Source organism: Talpa europaea (assembly GCF_964194135.1).
Source record: "Talpa europaea genome assembly, chromosome: 5".
Taxonomy (NCBI): Eukaryota; Metazoa; Chordata; class Mammalia; order Eulipotyphla; family Talpidae; genus Talpa; species Talpa europaea.
In genome coordinates, this window is record NC_140071.1 from 142,094,126 (window position 1) to 142,113,707 (window position 19,582).

Consider the following 19,582-nt stretch of genomic DNA (forward strand, 5'->3'; position numbering starts at 1 on the left):
GGTGTTGACAGCGAGAGGCAGGCCGGACTTCCTGAGGGGACACCGGGAGGCTGCTCGAGCCGGCTGGACGGACACCAGGGGAGCGCCGTGCCTGCGAGGGCTGGGCTGGAGCTGGGGTGCAAGGCAACAGCTTCTCGGGGTGCCCCCCTGTGGGGGCGGGCGCCCCAGTGTTCTTGCCAGGACCCTGTGCTTAATTCTCCTGAGGCAGCGGTGGCGCTAGGGTCGGAGCCCAGGGCCCCCCGGGCCGAGTCCTCCCTCCCCCCCTGCGCGGGTCAGAGCCCGGCCCCAGCGCAGGTCTCTAGCGTCAACACTTGAGGGTCAGCAGGAGGTGGCAGGACCCACGTGGTCTGTCAGTGCTTTCGGGCTGTGCTGTCCGGCCTGGTGCCCGGCACCCCCTGGCTCCCGCCGGCCGCCGGCCAGCAAGCTGTGGCCCCGGGCCCGGCGCTGACCTCATTATCGCGCCTCCCGCTGCGCGCCGAGCCAGCCCTCTCGCCCGGTCCTGTAGGCCCCGCCGAGCCCCGCGTCCGTGCGCGTTTCCGGGTCGGTCCATAGGCCCCGGCTCGGCCGCTGTGAACCCCAGTTTCCTCCATGGTGAAGGGGTCCCTGCCCTACCTCGCCGGCCTGAGCGAGGTGCCTCCGCGGCGTGGCGGGGCGCGTGACTGCGCACGCGGGGCCCTGTCGGGCGGCGGGCCAGCCGGGGTGCGGCCGAGGAAGCGCCCTGTTCATCATTGCAGGAAACACAAAACAAGCCTCCCCCGCCCCCAGCGCCCCCTACGCTCCTAGCCCCCCACCTGCAGCGTCCCCCCTGCTCCGGGCACCCCACCCTGGCGCGTCCTCGGACCAGGGCCAGGTGTGACTGGGAGGTGGTGGGTGATGTGTTTGTATTTGTTGGCATCACCGTCCTCTTATTTTGTGATGAGAAATCCTAGAACCTGGGCCAGGAGGGGCCCCTGGAAGGATCCCTCGTAGGGGCCACTTGACCTGTCGGGGAGGAGTGGGCTCTGGCTTTTCTGTCTCTTGCTTGATTCCCGTATCTGTGCCTTCCCTAGTTCCTCCTTGGACCAAGATGACTGATGGCAGCCTCCCCGCCTCCACGAATGGCGTAGTCTCCATGGGCGTCCCGGGCGGGCGGCCGGGGGAGCACCTGCAGAAGCTGCAGCACGCGGCCCCCCGGGCGCCCAGGTCCCTCTCGCTGCCCGAGTACGGGCCCCAGCTGAAGCTCAGCGTGCTGGAGGATCGCCGCAGCCTCAGGTCGGTGGACTCGGGCATCCCCACCCTCGAGGTCGGCAACCCCGAGCCCGTCCCCTGCAGCGTGGCCCACGTGAAGCAGCCCGAGGCGGAGGTTGTCGCCGAGCGGGCCTGCCGGAGCGCCTGCCCGTTGCCGTCCTGCGCCGCGCCTGCGCCCCCCAGCGCCGAGCGGGGCCCGGGGGTGCGGAAGTCCTCCACGTTCCCCAGGACGGGCTACGACTCGGTGAGGCTCGACAGCCCCACTTCCAGGGCCCTGAGCCGCAGCGACCAGGCTTCCGTCTGCAGCGTGTCCAGCCTCGGCACAGAGCTGTCGGCCGCGCTGTCCGTCAGCAATGAGGACCTCGTGGACCTCGTGGTCACCAGCAACTCCAGCGCCATCGTCACCCTGGAGAACGACGATGACCCGCAGTTTACCGACGTCACCTTGAGCTGCGTCAGGGAAGGCAGCGGCCCCCACCCGCAGGACAGTGTGGCCCGGGCCGAGGAGGGGAGTAAGCCACGAACACTGGGGCCCTTCAGTAGCCTCTTTTCCAGGTAATGCGTCTGTCTCCCTGGCAGTGGTCGGGCTGGTTCTGGTCTAAAGCGGTCGCTGTTTCCTGCTTTGTCGGTGGCCTTGGTGTCACGCTCGTGGACACTGTAGCCCAGGACCCGGTGGTGTGTGTGGGACCCCCCTGTGGGTGGCTCTGCTGTGTGGGTGCTCCCTGCAGCTGGTGCCTCCGTCCCTGGCTCACTGGCGCAGTCTCTCATCACCTCTGGGCCTCGGACCTGTTGTGGCCAAGGGGAGCCACCGGTGCCAGTGTGACCAGATCAGAGCAACCTTGCTCCGTCAGGACTCCCTGAAGGGCGCTTATGCCAATGATTTGCGTTACTTGGGCCCAGCGGAGGGGGCTGGTGAGGGCGACATCAGGGTGGGGGCTGTGTTTCTAACTGCAGTCCCCGCGAGCATAAGCCAGGCTGCGTTTCTGGCTGTCCCCTCCTTCCCCCCGCACCCTCTGCACTGTGGCAGGCCCTTGTGTTTATGCCCTGCCCTGACCTGTGGGCAGTGCTCTCGGCAGCCACACCCACTCAGTGTCTGGACAGGCCATGACCCTGCGTCTTAGGGTGTCCTTCCACCCAGGTTCTGGGCAGGGCGCCAGAGCCCCTGGTCCCACCTACAGCCCTGTAGGGGCGGCTCCCGAAGCCTCTGTGTGTCCACACACATGTTTGTGCTTTGGGGCTGCTCTGGGCAGACAACACAGGAGTGCTGGGGTGGTGGGATTGCAGGCCTTGACCCTAGGTGGGCTTGTGGGGGGCGGCTCGTCAGCCAGGCAGATGCGAGCACCCAAACTGCAGTGCAGGGGCCTCCCTGATGGCGCAAGAGGTTAAGACGCAGCACTACGAAGCTATCTGCAGCCTCTGCAGCGCGGGTTTGATTCTCAGCCAGCCAGGGAGCTGCCCACATGGCGCGGCAGACCTCTCCTGTCTCCCCGCTGCTCCCCTCAGCAGTGTGTTTCAGTACATCCGCCTGCTCTGCTCCCCACTCTGTCTCTGGTGAGTCCTCTCATCCCTCTGCATCTCTGGCCGGCACCCCAGTTCTTATATGCTTGAATAAATAAATCTTTAAAACAAATTAAAAACAAACTGCAGTGTGGGGAGAAGCGCTGCGCTCCGGGGCCTGGGGCTTGGAGCGGGAGTGTTTCCGGGGTCAGCTCGTCTGCTCCTTGTGCGTGAGCCCTGAGACTGCCATGTGGCCAGGTGCTTGTCTGTCCTGCCCAAGATTGTGTTCCCTGAGCAGAGACCAAGGGTCAAGCTGAGGCCGCACATGACAAGATGGCGGCTTCCCCCCGGAGTCCCCTGCGCCTGCGGTTTAGCTGCTGAGGCACCGTCCCACCGTTTCCCGCCAGCCCCGCTCGGGGTGGCCTGCGGGGCTGCGCCCCGGCGTGGTGGCTTCTCGCTGTTGTTCTTGCAGATACAACTGTTTCATTTCACTGTGTCTGCTTTTTAAGAGACATTTTTCTCAGAGCAAAATTAAGGGCAAAATCACAGCAGAATTAGGCAAAGTTGTGCTTCCCCCAGACACAAGGTCCCCCAGCCCTGCTCGCCAGCGCTCCTGCGCTGCAGTCAGCGACCTGCGTCGACACGTCGTTTCCCCCGCAGCTCGGAGTTTGCGTTGTCACTCTGGCGTGGTGTGTCTGTGGCGTCATGAGAAGAGCAGCGACGTGCGTCTACTGCTACAACCAGACAGGGTAGTTCGCTGCCTCGCGAACTCTGTTCTGTCTACTCACCCCTGCCGCCCCCAGCCCCGGGGAACCACTGCCTCTGTGCTTTCTCCTTTTCCAGAATGCCGTGCGGTTAGAATCGCACAGCATGTAGCCTTCGCAGATCAGCTTCTTTACCTCTGTGCTAGGCCTTAAATATTCCCCCGTAGCGTTGCTTAATTGCCGCGTGCAGTGAGTCCTGGCCCATTTCTGGACGAACCCGCGTCTCCATCCGCTCACCTGCCGAAGGAAGGGTGCGGAGAAGCCCCAGCTTGCTGTGTGTGGCTCTGGCTTGCACCGCGGTCTCTGCTCAACAACGCACTTGCTTTCAAGTCCTGGCGATCATGTGACAGCTAACATAAAGCGCAGTGTGTGGGTTTTTGTCTGGATATACACTTTTCGCTCCTTTTACTAAATACCTAGGGGCGCAATTGCCGGATCGGGTGCTAAGGGAATGTTTGGTATTGTAAGATGCCTCCAAACTGTCTTCCTCACCGGTGGTACTTTGTTGCTTCCCTCCAGCTTTGAGTGGGTGCTCCTGTGCTCGGCGCCTCAGCTGAGGTGGCGCTGCGGCGGGTGGTCCTGGTGATGTGGGACTCGAGGCGCTGCGGCCTCAGTGACCTCCTGGCAGGCTGATCTCTGGCGTGGTGGGTCCTTGGGCACTACCTCGACGGCAGCACGCGCCAGAAGACCCATCTGGCTGGAGCCCACTGACGGGCAGCGTGGGGTCTGCACAGGCGAAGCCCTGGATGTGTCGGCCGAGGGAGCTGTCCTGGCTGTGCTTGATTTCTTGGTGAAGCCCGGCCAAGGACCAGGTGGGGATGCGCCGCCTGCCAGCCCTTCCCCAGGATGGAGCTGTGTGTGCTGTGATCCCGGCGCACCCTGGCCCGCGGCTCTGAGAGAGGCCTGTCAGGAGACATGACAAGCAGGAGAAATGACAAGCTGGGTCTCAGGAGAGGGAGGAGAGGAGGTTGTGGGGTGGGCGGGCGGCTCCCTTTTAATGGAACTGGACAGGTGACGTTTGAGGGGAGGTCTGCATGAGGTGCGGGAGAGGGCATTCTGGCCCAAGACCCAGGCTGCACCGGGGACGCGCCTTGGCTTTCAGATGAGTCTCACGGTTCTGCCAACGTGGACTAGCCTCCTGGAGAAGCTCCCCAGTGGCTCCAAGCCCCTGCTGTTCCCCCAGGCCCTGGGCACACTGCTGCAGCAAAGCCGCCCCGGGGGCTGCCAGGGCCTTTGCGGGCATACTGGGCGCCAGAGCCTTGGGCTGTGCCTGCTGGCTCGTCTGTTTCTGTGTCCTGTTCACGGGCAGTGTCACGGGACGTTCCTGGTAACCCTCTTAGACTGCAGGTGTTTCCGCCTGGCCTTCTAGAATGTGTTCATGACCTTAGAAACTTCACCTCTGTGAGCAGGCAGTTGGGGGCGGGGGACAGAGGCTGTGTTTGCTTTTGCGAGAGTCATTTGCTTGTCTGTGTGTTCTGACCCTCGGGGTCCCACGCTGTCATTGTGGGGGCCCCCCAGGGCTGTGTGTGGAGCCTCCCCATGTCTGTGGGGGGGCCTCCAGGTCTGTGTGTGCCCCGCAGTGCTGTGTGTGGAGGCCCCCCAGGACTGTGTGTGCCCCCAGGGCTGTGTGTGGAGCCCCCCTTGTCTGTGGGGGCCTCCAGGTCTGTGTGTCTGTGTCTCCCAGGTCTGTGGGGGGGCCCTCAGGTTTGTGTGTGAGCCCCCAGGGCTGTGAGGGGGCCCCTTGCCCCCGCCTCTGCTCTGCTTTGGTGCAGTTCTGGGAGCTGCATTTGCAGGTGAAGTGCAGAATGCTCTGTGCAACCTCAGGAGGTTGTGGGGTTTGGGGAACCCCAGACAAACCTGTTCCCGCACAGAAGGCGTCATCACCAGCTACTTGCTCCTCAGAAATTTGCTTCCCTGTAAGTCCGTTCTGCTTAAAACACATGGAGTGGCCGGTATTTACAGCGCCCGCCTCCCGCCCCGAGCGGCGCCTGCTCTGAACCTGCACGGACCCGGCTCCCGGGCCCAGGGGCTCGGCCTGGCTGACCGTGGATTTCCCGGCCCCACTTCCTTTCCGGGGCGCGCACGTCACCCCCGTGGGTCAGCCGGTTCCTGTGCCGGGCCGCGGGCCGCGTGTGTTGCGAGAGCCGTTTCCATCCCAGCTGCGCTGGCTCTGCCGTGAGTCACTGCGGTTCACCTCAGGGTCCCGCGCCCTCTGCGCGGAGAGTGATGTGTCATCCAGCTTTGCCTAATACCTGTTTTGGGCCCCGAAGCTGTCCATTTCCCTGTTAACGCCCCGTTGCTTCCAGCAAGAGGCTTTTCAAGCGCTGCCTCTCTGCGCAGGGCTCCGGCCGACAGAGGCGCCGGCAGAGTTTGAAAATGAGAATATGCATTTAAGGCCGAGTTTCCTTTTGGGTTCTGAGCACGCGGGGAAGGTGGGAGAGCGGCCAGCGGTGTGTGCTGTGCCCGCGGCCTGCAGGCGCAGGGGGCCGGGCGCGCGGAGGAAGGGGCCGGCGAGACGAGGAGCGCCGTGTCCCGGGCCAGCCTCTGCCCCGCGCCTGGCCGTGCGTTCGCGGTGAGCCGGCCCTGAACGAACACGTCTGCTCCTTTGAGAGCAGTTCCTTTTAACCCCCAAGAAACAGGGTGCTTAGAAATGTGGGGAAGCCCCAGCACTGTTTGCGTAGGTGACCGGCGGCGGCTGCCCTGACTGCGGCCACGCCACGCGCGGGAGCTTACTTCCAGCCGCCGCGCGCCCAGGCCTGACCATCCGCGGCCGGCGAGGTCAGCCTGGGCTCTCGGGCCCTCTGCCTCGAGTCACAGGAGGGGAGGGGGCCCGGGCCTGGAGGGGAGGCTCTGGGCCAGGTGTGCTTGAGGCGCGTGTGTCTGGAGCTCGGTCCCACGAGCTCCCCTGCCGTCACGAGCTGGTTTCTCAGCCCCGTCTGCCGGCCCCGAGGTCCAGCTGGGGCTGGAGTTAGGGCTCCGTGTGGCCCAAAGGTGCTGGTGTTGGGTCAGGACAGGCTCCTTCCGGAACTGCTGCACCGTTCTCGCCGGCCTGCACTGAGCAGTCTCTTCCCCCCGGGGGAGCGAGGCCCCCAAGGTTGCCAGGGAGTTGTTAGATCAGCAGCATCTCCTCGCTCAGACCCGGCACCCTCAGAAGTCGGTGCTTGAAGGCCAGAGTCTCCGCGGGGTGGACACTGTTGTCTCTGTGGCGGCGGGAGGGTGGGGGCTCCGCATGGTCGCCGATAGGCACAACCTCGCCCCGCGCCTGTCCCCGTCCCCCGCAGCCTGACGCTCCCCACGCTCCTGCTGCCCTTCTGCACGTGGTCACGTTGACAGGGGCCTCGTGTCTAACTTCAGGGCCGTTTCATTAAAGCAGGTTATCAAAAATGAGCTCAAACCACCCAACACCAGCTTTGAAAATGTGGATTTGACATCGCCGTCCGTGTCCGCAGTCCGCAGGGCCTGCTTCACTCCGGGCCTTCGTCCCCGTCCCCGGCTTCCGTGGAACTGGTGCTGTCTGGAATTCCACCTCGTGAATCATTGACTCATTCAAAATAAGGAAGTGGGTTTTTCTTCCTGCTTTTTTATAAGATTTCTGTGTGCACTGGAGCAGGGGCGCCCACCTTTCAGATGATTCCTTAGGACCGACCCCTCAAGTGCTTCCTGCTTCGGCGCCCATCAGTCCTGCCCCCCTCCAGCTGCCCGTGCAGAGGTGCCACGAGAGGCCCAGGAGCCCTCTGTCCTTGGGCGAGTTTGCTGACTGAAGGCCGAGCCTGTGTTGTGAATGCGCGTGCCTGGCATGGGCCACCCGGCAGGCTGTGGTGCCTGGGGGTACGTACCCCTGGGCCTGCACTTACAGCCGTGGGAGTGCAGTGCCTTCGGGGTGCTCTCCTCCCAGCTCCCACGTGGCTCTGAGCCCAGTTCCCTGCCTTTGCCTGGGGTCCTCCCCCACCTTGACAGTTTGCTGATCTTGAAGGCCCTTGAAGGTAAGGCTGACACTTTCTCCATGAAGCCTTCCCGGCGTCCCTGGGTAGAGACGGCCTCCTCCAGGCTACTGCCCGCGTTCCTGTCCTCCTGCGGCCTCACTCTGTCCACTTCTGTCCCGCATGTCTCGCTCTTCCTGTGAGCCCCTCAGACACAGGCCTGGGTCTGAGTCCATCCCTGGCCCTCAGCGAATCCCTGTCTATGCTCCTGTGGTCGGCCGCGGGGAGCTAGCGGCGTGGCTGCTTCTGTCCTCGTGGGTGTGGGCTCAGGACCTGAGTCCCCTGGGAGTGATGTGTTTCCACCCCCACAGCCAGGCCCTGCTTTGTGCCGGCCTCCGGTTTCGGCATTTCCCAAGGAGAGGAGACGGGCCGGCTGGGTTTGGGGGGAGCGGCCTAGGTTTACAGGGCTGGGGTGGAGGGTACGCCTGGGTGAGCTGGGCAGGTCCCCTGGGTTGAGTCCACGGAAACAGGAGACTGGAAGAGACAGGTGCACCTGGTGAGGCAGGTGTCTGCTTGGTGTGTGGCGTTGCTGCAGTTAAAACCCACATTAAAGAGACCTGACCCGCTGCGGGGCCTGCTGGGAAGGAGTGGGTCTGAAGTTCCCACGCGTCAGAGCAGCAGTGAAGAAGTGAGTAGCAGGGGCGGGGAAACGAGGAGCCGAGTCGCTGCCCAGTAGGGTTGTCTGGGAAAAGTGAAAAAAGCTAACGTCCAGGCCCCCCTCAGAGGTTTGGGGTGAGACCTGCGCATTAGGATATTGAAAAAGCTCCCAGGCGGCCGTGTGCGCAGCCAGGGATGAAAACCCCCGGCGCAGTGTGCGCGCTCCAGTCTCAGGTTCCGGCGGGGCCTGAGGTGAACTTCTGCCTCTGAACTTCCTCACCTCGAGGACAGGGAAAGCGGGGCACGGCCCCTGGGGGACGGCGGTGTCTGGTCCTGGCCCCCGAGGCCGGGCAGTTGTGCCGTGTGGAGTCGTTTTGCTTCTTTTCAATTCTCCGCCTTTCCCCGAGCATCCCTGCTCCGGCGCCACAGGGATCCTGCTCCGTGGCACTGAGGTGGTGCTGGCGGGCGGCCGGGGGTCCAGGGTCTGGAAAGCCCTGCAGGGCTTGCTGTGGGGTGTCTTTCAACTTTCCATTAAATCCCTTTGATCAGATGACAGAAGCCCCTTTTATTCCTAGCTTTATAATTAAAAAAAAAACAACAACAAACCCGTCCTGGCTCTGTGCGTGCGGGAAATGAGCCTGGGTTTTCTAATTCTTAGAGAAATCGGGGTGTGGTGTCTCACCCTCTTCTCTGTCACTGGGTTGGGTTCGCTGAGATTCCGTGCATCACCCTTCTGTCTGTGTTTACTGGCGTGAGGCCTGTGCTTCCCTCCCGTAGCGGCCTTGCTGGCCGCCAGTGCGCCCCTGCGGTCTCCTCGGAGGATTTCTGCTTCTCTGCGGGTCGCCCCAAAGGGCGCTCACGCTCCCTTCACCACGGAGCCCTTCCCCTGTGCTCAGCTCCCGTCATCCTCGCTGCCAGTGCCCAGGGCCGTCCGCCTCTGCTGCCCTGTGCCCCTCCTCGGTCCCCGTCTGCCCCCCCCCACCCCCCGTGGTTAAATGAACCTACCGATGTGTTAACACTCAGAGCTCTGTGGCGGTCAGTTCTGTTGCGTGTGGATTTTAAGCAGGAAGAACTCACAGGGGAAGTTTAAGAATGACTGATAAATCCCCGGGGGGCAGTCCCTGGAGGCCGCCTGTCTCCCCTGGAATGTGCGCCAGACGCTGCCAGCATGGTTGCCTGACCTGAGTTTTCTTTGTGGAACCCTTGCTTGCAGACTTCTGGGGAGATGTCTTGGCCGAGGCGACGCCCACCACGTGGACGCAGGTCGAGGGCGGACGAGGAGGGAGTCGGACCAGAAGGTGTGGTCGAGCAGGGACCCGGGCAGCCCCGGGAGGCGAGATCCGGCGGGGCTCACGGCCCGTGCGCCCCTGCTGCCCTGGCCCCCCTCAGCCGCGCTGCTGTGCCCCCGGGGCGGGGTCTGATCCGGTGGCCTTGAGGCGGCGGGGGAAGGACAGCGGGAGCTCGGGGCGCACCAGTACAGTTCGAGGGGGTCTCAGGGTGAGCGAGGTCAGTCACCTGGGAGCCCCGGAAGACGGATGCGGGGGCCCGTCCCAACCTCTGGCTCACTGGGTCTGGGTGGGGCCCCAGAACTTGTATTTCTAGCCGGTTCCCGGGCGCTGCTGCTGCTCGTCCAGATGCCCCATCCCGGGTCGGGGGCTTTGCCCACGTTGTTCGTGAACCAGGGCCCGGCACAGGCCCAAGATCTTGGGCCTCGGTCACCCCATGTTTGTCTTACTGTTTGGGAAAAGTGATGCCTGCTCACTGATTTCTTCCAAAGCCGATGCCGCCCCCTCACCTGCGGCTCCATGCCTGTCACCCGCGACTGCGACCCCAGGCCGCTCCGTGCCCCCCCCCACCCCATTCCCTGCTTTTGCCAGCTTTGGTGGCGCTGGCCTCCTGCTGTGCCTCTTTCTGAGTCAGACCTCGCCCCAGGTGCTTGTGTGGAGAAGAGAGTTCCGTCTAGGTCCCTGGGGCGCCAGGGTGTGGCTGGTGAGGGGCTGCTGCCAGGACCCATGAGGGAGGGCGGCATCTCCCTCCTGCTCCTGCTCCTGCTCCCGCAGAGGCGCCGCCGGCCGTGTCTCCCGTCAGCGCCCTTGTGCTTTTGCACACACAGGCTCTGGCGGGCGGCTTTTCTCTGAGGGGCCGATGGAGCCGGCCGCAGGGGCCTGACTGGGGCCTGTTTCCACAGGAGCCTGCCCGCGGCGACCTGGCTTCACTGCGGGTTTGGAGCCGGTCAGCTCACTGACCTTGGGGTTGCTTGTTAGATCTTGGCCTTTCTAAAATTTCAGGGGCATTGGAAGTCACGAATGAGGAAGACCCCGGGGGCGGGGGTGCTTGCGCAGGTGTTGGAGGGGGTGTGTGCCTCCCCTGAACACCTGCCTGATCGCGTGACACGGTGCAGTCCTGGAGACGCCCCGTGCCGTTTTACCCGGCGCCCTGGTCGGGAGGGGCCTGGGTGCTGCTGCTGGCCAGTCGTCCGCGTGCTGGGCCTGGGCCTGCCCTTCCCTGTGCCGGAGTCAGGCCCCAGCCTCGCCCCGCCTCCCAGCCTGCCCGCTCCGGCCTGTGCCTCTCCGTGCTGACCGAAGCGTGGAAGGAGGGTGCTGGGACCGGGCTCCCACGGCCAGGAATGTGGCTCAGGGCATGTCAGCGCCTCTGTGGCCGCCTTCTCCCGGCCCTGTGTGCGCAGTGGACACCGTGGCCGGCTCCCCTGCGCTCCTGCTCGTGGACAGGTTGGTGGCCTCTTGCCTGCTGCCTTGCGGTTGGGGACTCAGCTGAGCTCGGCTTGCCATGTTGTGTGGGCTTTCATGGGGTTTAAGCCCCCACTGCCTGGCGGGGTTCTGGGGCCAGGGCATCATGTCTTTTACCACACCCCTTAAGTGGGCAGCACCCCTGACTCTGGGGCTGTTTAACATCAGCTGTTGGGAGGGGATTGGTGCCCGACACCTCTGGTGGCAGGGGACAGGGGCTCTCGCTCAGGCATCAGTGGGGGGTGGCCCTGTGCCCCTGCTCCCCCTAGGCGGGTGGCCCGAGTCTCGCTGGAGGTTTGCTCTGGAGGGGCTGCCTATTCGCACGTGTCTGGCAGCTGAAGTGGACTCGCCTTTCTCGCTTGTGTTTTCAGAGCAAAACAGGTAGAAATGGAGCATGTGAGATTTTGAGGGGTGAAGATCTAGAAAACAGACCCAGCAGATGGACATTAGAAGAATCATTAAGCTGTTTGTTTTCTCCAGAGCGGGAGCCAGGCTCATGTGCCCCGTGGGGAGAAAATCTCTCCCCCGAGGCTCTCCCCCGTTTCCTCTGTGGGGTGGCGACTGCAGCCCCCTTCTGATGCTGGGGTGGAGGGGCATATGCCACGTGGAGCGCCCGGCGCTGCCTGGGAGGCTGCTGGTGATGGGGGGGGGGGGGTGCGGCTGCTGCAGGAAGAGATGACCTCGGGCCAGGCAGCTCTCCGGGGAGCCAGGTGCTCCACGTCTCGGTCTGTCTGTGGTTGCTTTGGAGTCGGGGACGCTCACGGCTGTGTTCATGGGTCGCTGCCGCCCAGGTAACTTGGACCCACACCTGGGAGGGGCGGGGTGCGGAGGGCGATGTCTCAAGGCTCCGAGAGTTTTGAGAAACCCCGGATGCGTGTCCGGGGCTGGTGGGGCCGTTCTGCCAGGTCTGGGAGGCCTGTGCCCACCTGCACCCCAGTCCGTCCACCCCCGGGACACGCCTCCACGTGTGTGCTGAGTCTCAGCTCCGTCCTTGGCTGCGCGGCTCTGGGCAGGCCCTGCAGCGCCCCCCAGTCTGTGACAGTCCCGGAGAAGGTGCTCAGGACCAGTGAGTGTCCCCACGGCGGAGTGTCTCCAGCAAGAGGCACATCAGTAAAAGAAGGTGCAGTCGCCGTGGACTCAGCCTCCCGGCGATGATATGGCAGGCGGGTGTCACCAAGGAATCTGCTCTGTCTGCGGGGGGCCGGGCGCAGGCTTGGCCTGCCATTGTCAGCGAGCGTTTAAAATTGTTCCCAGAATCACCATCTTTTGACACCAATAAAGCCCGAAAGTGGAGTTAATGGAGGTGCAGGGCGAGTCGCCCCCTCAGCCCCCCAGGAAAGGCTCATCCCCCTGTGAAAGTGGGGAGTGGGTTGGCGGCTCCAAGTCCTTGCTGTCTCAGGAGCGCTCGCTGGGGAGCCCTTGAAAAACTGGGTTTCTGACAGCGGGGTGACGCCTAACCCTCAGGACCCCCCATTTTTTGTCTGTAATTAGGGTCTTTTTCTTGACAAGGCTTTCCTGAGTTGTATGAGCTTCAAGGGTCGCCGGGACTGGACCTGCCCGGCAGCTGGCGGTGGCCGCGCCAGGGTAGCAGATGCAGGGTCAGTGGCGCCTGCGGGGCTGGCCGGCGGCTGCTCAGAGTGTCCTGCAGACACAGTCCGCGTGGCCCGCCCTTCATGTGCTTCAGGAGAAGCCAGAAACACAGGTTTTTCTGTGACTTGATATTTTAAAATGATGACAGATATTTCGAAATAGAAATCACATGTAGACAAGACAGAGGGCGCCCGCTGGTGGCCCTCCCCAGGCACCTCTGGGCGTTCTTTCCCGTGTTTTACCGAGACCCTGAAGGAAGTCTCCTTGGCCCTGACTGCAGACAGGCAACGCTGGCCGGGGCCGGCAGTGGCCGCTCACTTCCTGGCCAGGCAGGCGCGGCGAGGCCTCTCCCCCGTGCCTCCTCGGAGCAGAGCTGACCATCCTGGGTCTGGGCTGAGGCCTCTCACCAGGAAGCCCCCGTGTCGCTGGCTACTCTGTGCTTCTGGTGCGATGCAGCTGCGCCTTCCAACCAAGTCCTGACGGGGTGTGGGGGGGTCCTCCAGGGTCCCGGGCCGAGAGCTGGCAGAATAGATCTGGAATGGCCTGGGAGTGCCAGGCCAGCTCACGCCCCCACAGAGGAGGTGGCCAGGGAACGGGGCCAGGGCCGGGCCCACGCAGGTGCCAGGCTTGGCGTACACCTGGAGAGCCCTGAGTGCCTCTCTGTTGCTCACTGTAGTCAGGGCCTCGGGAGCGTCACAGCTGGTCCCCGTGGGCCGTGCCGCCTCTCAGGAGGAGCGGCTTTTGGGAGAGTCCTCGGTGCCGGCCGTGGCGCGGCCCCTCCCCCAGCTGCAGGAGGGGCGTGGGGGGGTCCACTAACCCCCCAGCACGGGCACGTGTAGGTGAGAGAGGTGCCTCCCAGGGAACATGCCCGCTGCGTGCTCTCTCCACACCTGGCCGTGCGTGCGCTTGGTTGTGTGACGGCAGGGCCAGGTCCTCGCTGCACCTGGCCTCCTGGGCCCTGGCTTTCATGACCATGGCCTGGACGGGAGCAGGGGTCCCCTCGGATTGCGGGCTGGGAACCAGGCACCCCAGGCACTGAGGGCAGAGGCTCGCTGGGCCGGGGCTCCTGACTGCTTGCAGCGAGCACTAAGCGGCTCCTGACCCAGCCGCAGCTGTGAGCAGGGCCTTGGGTTAACAATGGCAGTGGAAATTGTCTTGGGCTGTGAAGCCATTTGTTTCTTTCTTGAAAGTGTTTGTAACTTTATTCTGATATAATTTCAATGTTACTGAAAAGCTTCAAGAAGAGGAAAGACTCTCCTGCATCTCCCCTACCAGCCTGCCTGTCTGCGGTGCCGTTCCTGCCGCCCGTCCCTGCCGTGTGCTGTTTGTTGGGGAACAGCTTTTCTAAGCATTAGAAGAATCGCTTGGAGATACTGCACCCTCTCCCCCTAAAGAGATCGGCGTGTTCTTGAGAACAAGGGTGTTCTCTTCCACAGGCCAGTGCAGCTGGCGGATGAGGAAATTCAACACCGACCCGGTTTCCTGACCCGCTGCGCCCGGCAGCCCCCTCCGGAGCCTCTTTGCCGGGCACGGCGGGCGGCCCCTCTTGTCTTCGGGGCATGAGTTTTTAGTGCCGACCCCGTGTTCCGCCACCGTCCGTGGTGGGGTGCCCGCGGTCCCGCGAGGGGTGCCTGCGGCCCGTCCTGGCCGTGGCGATGCCAGCTCTGCCCCGCCGGGGGAGCGCGTCTCCTCTGTGAGTTAACGGCCCTTGCCTTTGCCACTAGCAGGTGCTTGTGCAGATGTTTTCCAGCTTGAAGACCCCGGCCTCGCCCGGCTTTGGCTGTGCGGTGGCCCCCGCTGGGCCGTCCCGACCCACCGGTCTGCTTGTGCGTGCTGAGTCTCCTAAGGGCGCCCCTTCCCTGCTTCCTTCTGTTGCTTGCTTGTGTGCCCGCCTGGACTCAGGATTTCTGTTTCCTCGGCGGCTCTCCAGCCCCTTGTCCTCGTTGCTTTGGGGTTGGCCAGGGGAGCCCTCGCTCACTGGCTCGTGTTCCTCAGACGTGGGCCACGTGTCTTTGAGCGCTCTCTTGCTTTTCAGCACGCCGCGGGCTTGCCCAGTGGGGCCGGGGCACCCCGAGCACCCGCTCCTTCATGCTGCCGTCGGGGACATATTTATGTTGTTTGGGACTTTTGTTCACATGTTGGGAAAGGAGACCTGGCGACTCTCGGGAATGACTTTCTTTCTCCGGTCACCGGAGCCGCTTTGTAGCGCTAGTGAAGATTTGCCGTGGGGACAACTTAAGCTAAGCCGGCGATGTGGCACCAAAGCTGCTGTCCTTCTCCTCACACTAGCTGTGGCCTTCGCTGGCTGCCCGGGGTGGTCTGGTCTGAATGTCGGGAAACTGAGGCGCAGAGGGGCTGGGACCTGCTCTAGCTACCGAGCTGGTAGAAAGAGTGGAGCCAGGGTTTCTACCTAGTTCAGAACTCACCTTTCCAGATATGCATTGTTATGACGTAACACATTCCTTACGCTAAGTCATGAAATCTTCCACGGGACATGGAATAACAAAAAAGTTTATTTGTGGTTCAAGATCTTCCGCCTGCTGCCTAACTCAGGCATGAAAATCAGCTCTGAGGAACCAGCGTCTGGTAAGCACGTCACTCTCCCTGGCGGGTGACTCGGCTGGCCTCGTGTTTCGGTCAATACCCAGAAGTTCCCTAACCCTTTTATTTTCTTCCTATAGGAATTTGCTTGCTAGAAAACAAAATGCAAGACTTGACAAACAAAATGACTTGGGATGGAAGTTATTTGGAAAAGTACCACTCCGAGAGAATGCTCAGAGAGATTCAAAGAAAATGCAAAAGGTATACAAGCCCCAACACAGACACTCGCTGCGCAGCGCACGCCCGGGACGCTTGCGGCGTGACCACTGCCGAGGCTCTGGCTTTGGGAACGTTTACGTTGATTTGCATGCCAAGTGTTTGCGATTTAAGTCTGGATTCAGAACGCAGATGACCTTAACCGTTTTCTTTCTCACAGCTGGTAACGCGCGCAGGGAAGTTCAGCTGAGGGCCTGGACCTCGGGACGAGACTCAGTTTGCTCACTAAGAGCTGCCGCGCGTTTCTCCTCAAGCTCTGTTGCTTGTGTTTGCTGTTAAAGCCTTTCCCTCTTTATCCCCTCGGGCTTCTTGGAACTTAATCCTCTGCTGCTGCTTCTAGCAGGGAAGGCTGAGGCCAGGGTTCACCCAGGCTGTCGTGCCCCCTCCCCATGGCTCTCCAGCCGCCCACTCTCTGGCGGTGGGTGCAGGGCCAGGCCAGCCCCTGTGGCTAATCCCCCGTGATGCCAGCAGCGGGGGGTTTGTGCTCCTGCTCCCCAGGCGGGGGTCCAGGCACAGGTTCAGCCAGGCTAGGGATGTGTTTTGCTTCCACAGCCCTGCCTGTTACCACCTGCTTCTCCCCCAGGCTGACCGGCCCTCCTGGCCTCTGGCACTTGGCTGTGGGCTCCGCGCTGTGGTGTTGCTTCCAGTGGCTTACGCTCCAGCCTCAGTTTTGTATTCACTGCCAGCTGTTCGGTGGCCTTGGGGCTAGAGAAATGACACAGGCCCTATGCTTAACGATCCCCCTGTGGCGAGGATGTGGGTCCACTGCAGGTGTGGAAGGAGCAGCAAGGTCCGGGCCCAGGGAGTCGGGCCCTCCGGCAGGGTGGCCTGTAAAGGTGTGACAGACACGGAATAATGGGCTCTGTGCTGCTTGTAAGTGCGTCCACTCTTGGGTTTCTAGTTCATTTAAAACTTGCAACAACTTTCAGAAGATATTATCGTCCTTATTTTACCAAGAGCTTCAGAGCAGCTGGCCAAGTGACTTTGTGGGGTCACAGCTGGGGGGAGGGGGCAGCAGGGAGCGGGCGGCGTGCGGAGGGCAGCCTGAGCGTGAGCCGAGGAGGCGAGGGTTCGCGGCCTGTGTGCGTGCTGGCCCTCGCTACAGGCTGGGGTCGAGCCGGCGCCCTCGCTGGCCCAGGTGAGAGAGGTGGGGTGGGGGGCTGCTGAGGACAGCCCCTCGGGGCTCCAACCATGTGGGAGTCAGGGGTGCGTGTCGGGCGGGACTCCAAGCCCACGCTGGGCTTCCGGCTGGGGCCACAGGTGGTTTCCGCGTGATTCCTCTCTCTGTCTGGGCAGATGACCTTGGTCTTGAATGTTGTCTGACATCCCCTAGAGCGTCGTCTGGCCCCAGGAGACTCCCTGAGTGAACTGGTATCTCAGCTCCTTTTTATAGGTTGTTTCATTTTGAGTTTGAGTCGCTTATTGTATAATTGGCTTATGAAAGTGTGCACTGAAGAGATGATGAACTTGTAGGCAAAGCTCAACTATAAATTTCCTAGGAAACTAAGAAGCCCAAACTGTGGGAAATTTTTAAAAGAATCTGCATTTAGAAATAGCAATTCACCGAGAAAATGACAGCTGCCCCAGTTTCCTAGCAACACCCTGCCTCACGCAGGGTCTCCTCGCGGTCTCCGTTGTAGTTTTTTTTTCAAGGCGAGCATGGGTTGTGTTCTTGCACTTGCTGGAATTCCATGGACTGGAATGACTAGGTTCGCTTGTTCGCAGTGCCCGACACGCGTGCCCGCCCACGCCCGTCTGTGTCTGCGCCTCTCGCCCCACCCTCCAGGCTGCCCAGCCGGTACTGGGCCCCGCTGGCTGCCGTCACGGGTCACACGGCTGCCCCACCTCAGCGGGGCCAGTGCCGGGGCAAAGGTCCGGACTTGTGTCGACTCCGGGCGGAACTGAAGCCTAAACCAGGTGTTTAGGAGCCTCCAGTCCCTTTCCCTTTCCCCTTGAGGTGGCTTTGTGGAGTGGAGCAGCGCCACACCCTGACGTCGGGACGTGGACCCTGCGGTCTGGCCGCTGGCCGGTGTCCTGACTCGGCCACGAGCTGCCTGGTTTGGGGCCAGGCACCTAACCCCTCTGAACCCGGTTCCCCCCGGGTTCCCCCCGGCTCACTTGGAGAGTGGCAGCGCCTCGCTGTGCGGCAGCGAGGATTACGCAGGGGCTGTGAGGCGCGGGCTCGGGACTCACTGGGCTTGTGAACCCGCAGAGTCTCGGAACCCACCGTCCTCTCGTTGATTGCACAAGTTTGAGTCACGGCACAGGAGCACCCCGGGTCTCAGAAAGCCAAGGCTTCCCTGGCCTGGCCTTTGCTGGAACTTAGCGCGCCTCGGGAGGAGAGGTGAGCACATGACTCTGCACGTCCTGGCGGCGGGGATGGGTGTCTGAGGAGGAGCGAGACCCCCCTGAGCGCGTTGCCCTGGACTCAGTTCTCAAGCGGCATCCGGCTGTCAGACCCCACATGGTCCCGCCTCGGGCCTTTGTCCAGCCGCCCCGCCCTCTGCTCCTGGGGAGACACCCCCCTCAGCCTCTGCTCCCTCGCCTGCACTTGCCTCTGCCGGGGCTCCCAGCCCCCGTGTTGTTCTCGGAGGTCCCGCCGCCAGTGTTAGCGCCCCTCAGCACTTTGTCCACGCGCCCTCCTGGAGCAGCCAGCGGGACTTGGGGCCTTAGAAGTCATGCCTGCGCCGACGCGGCCTCGTGTCTCCAGGCCCCACCTGGACTCCTGGGATCGGCACCCCACAGGCCCCCGGAAGGCCGACATTTCAGCTTGACAAGCATGGGCTGCCTCTCTGTGTCTCCATGCTGTGCTGCCGGTCCCTTCGCCGCCTCGGCCGTGGTCTTTTCCAGGCTTAGGCCTTTAGGGTTGTTCTCTGTTCTTCCCTCACTACCCCTCGCAGTCTCTTTCACGTTCAAGCTCTGTGGGTGAGTCTCACATGCGGTCAGATTTGAGAAGCAGAGACTTGCTGGAAATTGTGAGGCCCCAGTGCAGTCATGTGGGGGTGAGATCGTGAGGGGGGCTTCCTGGCTCCTGACGTGAGTCATGGCCCCTCAGTTGCTCGAGTTATTGAGGAATGGGGAATGGGCTTTATTTATTTATGCACACAAGAATGGGGGTGTAGGCCAGAGGTGCGGGGTGGGGGGCAGTGAGAGGATTCCCCAGAGACAGAGTGGGGAGCAGAACAGGCGGATCTACCGAAATCCACTGCTGAGGGGAGCAGCGGGGAGACTGGAGAGGTCTGCCTCGCCATGTGGGTAGCTCCCTGGCTGGGATCGAACTTGTGCTGTAGAGGCTGCAGATAGCTTTATAGTGCAGTGCTTAACCCCTGCGCCACCAGGGAGGCCTGGAGGATGCATTTTTTTAAGTTAAATTACTAACTTCCTGGCTATACTAATTTGTAGGAAATGTATAAGATATTAGCAAATTAAAAAGAAAACATTTGAAATATTTTTGTCTCAAAATAACCAGTGTTTGCATTTGATGTTTTTCATTTTAAACATTTTCTATGTACTTTGCTTTTATTTAAGAAAAGGTTTTGTTTTTTTTTTTAAAGATTTATTTATTAATTTATACAAGCACTGGGTATAGTCAGAAGTATGGGAGGGTGAGAGAATTCACCAGAGCCAGAGCGGGGAGCAGAGCAGGCAGACAGACACTGCTGAGGGGAGCAGCGGGCGGCAGGAGAGGTCTGAGCGCCATGTGGGACCCTCGCCGGCGGACGGGGATCGAACCGGCGCTGCAGAGGCTGCGGGCAGCTTCACAACCCAGCGCTCAACCGCTGCACCACCGGGGAGGCCCTTTTTTTTTTTTTTTTTTTTTTAACAAAAGAAAACATGGTTTAAAGAGTAAAGGCATATAATTTGAGTAGATATGAGAGGCTCTCAGGGCTGCAGATTTGGGGCAACACTTTAGTTTGTGAATCTTTTGGACATAACACCCTATGCCCAGACTTGAGGAGCTGCTCTGTTGACAGGGGGATGAGGTTGAGCAGAAAGGTGAGGTCCTGGTGGGCTCTGAGGCCACTGCTGCTGGCACTGGGTGGCGGCAGGGTAGGCAGCCAAAGGGTTTCATTGCCCTGGGGCAGGTGCTGTCACGTGAGCAAGGTGGTTGTGCAAGATGACTACGACAGGGTTTGTGTGGCCTGGAATGCCTTGGGTGGAATTTCAGGTGAGTCCTTGATGGTAAAGAGAGAATCCCAGAAGACACTTCAGGTCAGTCGCTCCCCTCACCTCTGGTTCTGAGAACCTGGGTGCTTAGAAATCACAAATCTGCACACGTGGCTGGAAGACCAGCCTGGGCCCTCGAGGGCGTGTTTGGCTGCAGATGCCCAGGCCGACTCTCAGCAACCAGGAAGCCACCTTC

At 61.9% G+C, this 19,582-nt stretch overlaps 1 protein-coding gene across 1 annotated transcript in view; it reads left to right on the forward strand.

Annotated features, from left to right (window-relative positions):
* Positions 1 to 1,051: 1,051 nt before the first annotated feature.
* Positions 1,052 to 19,582, forward strand: part of TBC1D14 (TBC1 domain family member 14) — a gene marked incomplete at its 3' end in the record, with an annotated part of 42,408 nt that continues 23,877 nt past the window's right edge. The window contains exons 1-2 of the mRNA XM_084234257.1: positions 1,052 to 1,782; positions 15,084 to 15,204. Coding sequence (XP_084090383.1) covers positions 1,067 to 1,782; positions 15,084 to 15,204 — 837 coding nt within the window. The 5' untranslated portion in view covers positions 1,052 to 1,066. The remainder of the gene's footprint in view (positions 1,783 to 15,083; positions 15,205 to 19,582) is intronic.